Here is a 4,440-nt window from a genome sequence, read left to right as displayed (position 1 = left end):
CGACTTATTAGCATAAGCCTAACATGAATGCGTATAAATATGAAAAACGGCCTTCTTAGAGTTTGCTTATTGAAATGATCTTTTCCAATCATTTGTCACATACAATCAACTGTATTCTTAGTGCATATATATAAGTTATACTGAAAAAACATAGTTAAAGCATTTATGTCAAATCATGAAAAATACAAGTATAATTATTCTTAGTTAACGCTTTTCATTAAAGGACCGCTATCAGTTTGTATACGCGTAATCGAACCCATGCGGGAATAAACGTGGTGTGCCGAAATATTACGAAAATAATACTAAAATGTATATCAAATATAATTAATTTTCATTAATACATGTATTTGTCAATATAGTGAGAAAATATTTAGATTATTTAAATTAACTTCGAAATGTTCTGTAATGCATTATAGGAGGCATAACGTTCGAAATATAAACACAGGAATGTTTCACTTATATCGAATGTCTTGGCTGCGCTCAACATTAACCCGATTCGTTTTTTAAGTTGTTCTTGATATTCGTTTATGCATATGTATGCACAAACCATTATTATTAAAAGGAATTACTTAAACATAGAAAAACTGAACAATAGATATGCATAAACAAACAAACCTTACGTAATTGAAATAAAGCTGTATACTCACAATGCATGCACAATGTATCAGAATCAGTTACGCAGGTAGAACGCTATATATGCAATTATTTACTATCGGGGTCTCTCAAAACAAACGATACGGTCTTATGTGTCATATTACAATACTCAACATATATGAAAATGGTTATTGTCCCCTACCGGTTTCACCTGATGGGGACATATGGTTTGCACTCCGTCTGTCAGTCAGTCAGTCTGTCAGTCTGTCAGTCATTCTGTCTGTCCCACTTTTCTGGATCCTGCGATAACTTGAACAATTCTTCATATTGTTTCATGAAACTTGAAACATGGATAGATGGCAATATGGGCATTATGCACGTCATTTCATTTTGATCCTACGTCAAAAATTATGGTTGCTTTGGCAACAACAACACAATAAAATATAACAAAATTCTGACTATAGTGGAAATTTCTGACAATGGTGGAGCCGGTAGGGGACATATATTGCTTGACAATAGTCTTGTTTATAATGCAACATTATAAAAACATGTGAGGAACGTCAAAATTGCAAACACTTGAAATCTCACTTTCGATTTAAAATTGATAATCAGTACTTTCATTTTTTAGAACGAGTGAGCTCTTATCATAGTAATAATGTATGTCTACTTGTATGGACTTTTGACATAATGTCACATGGTAACACTGTCGTCGTTTTCATGCACTGGTGAATTCAGTGAGGACTGCGTCTGTTCTTCTTCGTTGTCTGACACACACGGGTCCGTGCTTTCCTCCAGAGTTATGTCTCCTAGTTCTGGTAATTCTAGAACCGTCTCGAGAGCGCCGCTGATTGTCGTTGTGCCGCTGAGGGACACTTCGCTCAGTTGGCATTCACCGTTTTCCACCGAAAATACTAACTCTTCAGACTGTTCCCTCACAGATGAATCGTTCCCGACCTTATACACAGCACCATTTCGATTGTTTATCGAGTTCTTCTGGCAACTGTTCGAACTTTTCGGTCGTCCACGAACGTAACTGCGGTCGGAACGCAACAATATGCCGTCAATTACAACTCCAGGATGGACGCGCTTTGGCTTTGGCAAACAGCATTTGAAACGTGACTTCACCTCGGATCTGAACGCCTCGTTAAGCCAACAATACACGAAAGGATTGTAGCAGGTGGAACTGATTGCAATCCAGTGGCATATGAAGAAAGACGTGCTACTGAAATGGTGCGGGTTAAAGTCTGCAAGAACTTGATAAAGATTTAATGGCATCCAGCATAATGCGAATACAACAACAACAACTATAAGCATCTTTATGCTTTTACGTTTGGCCTTTTGCTGGGACACCTGCTGGTTTTCCGTAACCGCTCCAACATGTGTTCGTACCCACAGTTTTCTAACGATCCGTCCGTATGTTATGGCAATTACTGTGAGAGGCATCATGTACTGTAAGACCAAAGTGGTAACCGTTAGATACTTCTCCCACTGGTCACTGGGGTGTGGAAATGCGGATGTACATCTTTTGACTTTATTTAACAAGAAATCCACAGTTTGTACCTTATTGTAAAGTCCGTATGGAAGAGAAAGTCCAACAGCCAAAATCCAAATAATTACTAGCACGAATAGCCCTATGGGTTTGCTCATTCTGGGACTGAGAGGATACAAGAGAACCTGCTGTCTGTCTAGGGCTATTCCAAGAAGCGTAAAGGTTGACACATACGAAGATACCATTAAGGAAAAATTCAGTAAATGACACATAACACTGCCGAATGGCCAGGTATCCAGTAAATTACGCGCAATGTTAAAGGGTACATTAATGCAAGTAAGCAACAAGTCGGCTATAGCGAGATTGGCTATAAAGAAGTTTGTCACTGTTCGCATACGTTTATTTTTAATTATCACATGACACACAAGAACATTCCCAAATAAAGATATAGCAATAATCACACCGTATGCTAGAATAAGGAAGATTTTCCCCCATATCTTAGACACTCCTTCGTCCAGACCATCCGAATCAAAAGTAATGTTGTCGGAATCATTTGCCATTTTGAGAATATCACTCAATTCGGTACCAACTGTAGAGTTCGATACGTTCAACAGGAACTTTTCAATCTCATCTAAAAAAGCCATCATGTTTCTGTCTTCAATTTTGAAAACTGTGTGCGATTGAATGTCCATGTAGGAGAAAACCACAAGACTTAAAAATGGTTTTTAATGTGTATCAATCGACTGTTCTCATAATCTTGAATTTGAAAAACATTCAAAATTCTGTATTTTGAATTCAAATATATAAAACAATCGTTAAACTTTGAAAAAACGTTTGAACAATATAGTAAAGTTCGTTAAATAATTAGATTATTGTTTTCATCGTAAACATAACGTCCATTTTCGGCTATGTACACAGGTTTAAATCCACATATTGTGTCACTTGTAATTACTTCCACAAAACATCGGTCAATAAAAGTATTTCGCGACATGAACAAAAGCAATTTAAACCACGAAAACATTATAAAATTCATCATAAATATGTTTACCAAACTAAATAGCCCAACTAACAATTCGAAATCCGCCACTTCTCCGTAGCAAATTTGTATGCGAAACGTAGCTTAAAACATAATTGCTCCAGTCATGTCATTATCTCTTGTTATGTGAAAAACTAAACACGTAATCTTCAAGCCGCCTCCTTATCAAGATTCAGCGCTTAAACATAAGTTCTTAAAGGTATCTTTTTCCTCTCAGAACTTCTTAAGCCATATGCCAACTAATAAACAGAACGTTGCTATTCTGTTTCTTCTAGACGCGTCATTATCCTTTGTAATAAACGAGCTGTGATAGCGAGTTACAAACAGGCCGTTAGTCGAAGACGAATTCCTCCGATTCACAAAATGCCTTTCCGAGCTTTACGCTTTGAACAGACTGTTCCATCGGCTCAACAGATCGACTATGACAGGTGCTCTGTATGGCAATGGCGATGTCGTAGCCCAACGATTGTGTATTGGGGATTTATTTATGTTTCAAGCTTATCTTTGGGTTGCTCTTATGATTTCGCACTTATATACATGCACACATATTTACAGTTACTGTTTACATTATGAATATGATTCGATACACAAAAGTGTTTATACGTTTGTTGTTGTTTTTCATTTGAGCTCAGATGTATTTGCAATTGACGTACGTACGAAGAAAGACACTGATTTATGTTAAGGATAAATTTGTTTTATGTTCGTCAAGGCTACAAACTTATACATGGTACATATTAACCAACCAAACTTAAGTTTTCCTTTGAAAACAAAGTTGTTTTCAGTTGCTTTTACAAGCAGAAAGACACGGATCGTTGTTAATCGAAAATTTGTGTGATAATCGAAATCGTGCTTAAACAAATAAAACAAATTTGTTATACTAGCATGTTGGTAAAGTACCTGCTTTTTTATCAATACACCAAATAATTTGAAACTTTGCTTATGTTTTACGTTAACGCAATAATAAAAAACTGTTAGTATGAGGTACTACATTAAGTGTTGCAGACTAAACAACCTTCATTTGACGGTCGCATTATTTGAATGTGTATGACAGTCAACATACAATGACCACACTTAGTGCATCATAATCCCAATACTTAAGCTGCATATTGCTAATATTGATGTGATGCGCTCATTTGCATTGTTTTCGTTAACTAGGTAAATATTGGTGGATTTATGTTCTGTATTTGATCATTATTTATGAATCTAACTCCATTTAAAGACAAGTTTGAAACTTGGGCGAATGATTAAACCATGCTGCTGAAACTTGAGTCGATAGCCGCAGTATTGCATATGCCTATATACAATAAGTGTTAACCTACGT

The 4,440-nt window shown here is 36.3% G+C and overlaps 1 protein-coding gene across 1 annotated transcript; it reads right to left on the bottom strand.

Moving 5' to 3' along the window:
• Positions 1-1,284: 1,284 nt before the first annotated feature.
• LOC127858522 (G-protein coupled receptor 83-like) lies at positions 1,285-2,727 on the bottom strand. Its single transcript, XM_052395724.1, has one exon. The coding sequence runs from the start codon at positions 2,725-2,727 to the stop codon at positions 1,285-1,287; it is 1,443 nt and encodes a 480-aa protein (XP_052251684.1).
• Positions 2,728-4,440: the final 1,713 nt, after the last annotated feature.

Source organism: Dreissena polymorpha, chromosome 14 (genome assembly GCF_020536995.1).
Source record: "Dreissena polymorpha isolate Duluth1 chromosome 14, UMN_Dpol_1.0, whole genome shotgun sequence".
Taxonomy (NCBI): Eukaryota; Metazoa; Mollusca; class Bivalvia; order Myida; family Dreissenidae; genus Dreissena; species Dreissena polymorpha.
This window is presented reverse-complemented; position numbering and strand designations above follow the sequence as displayed.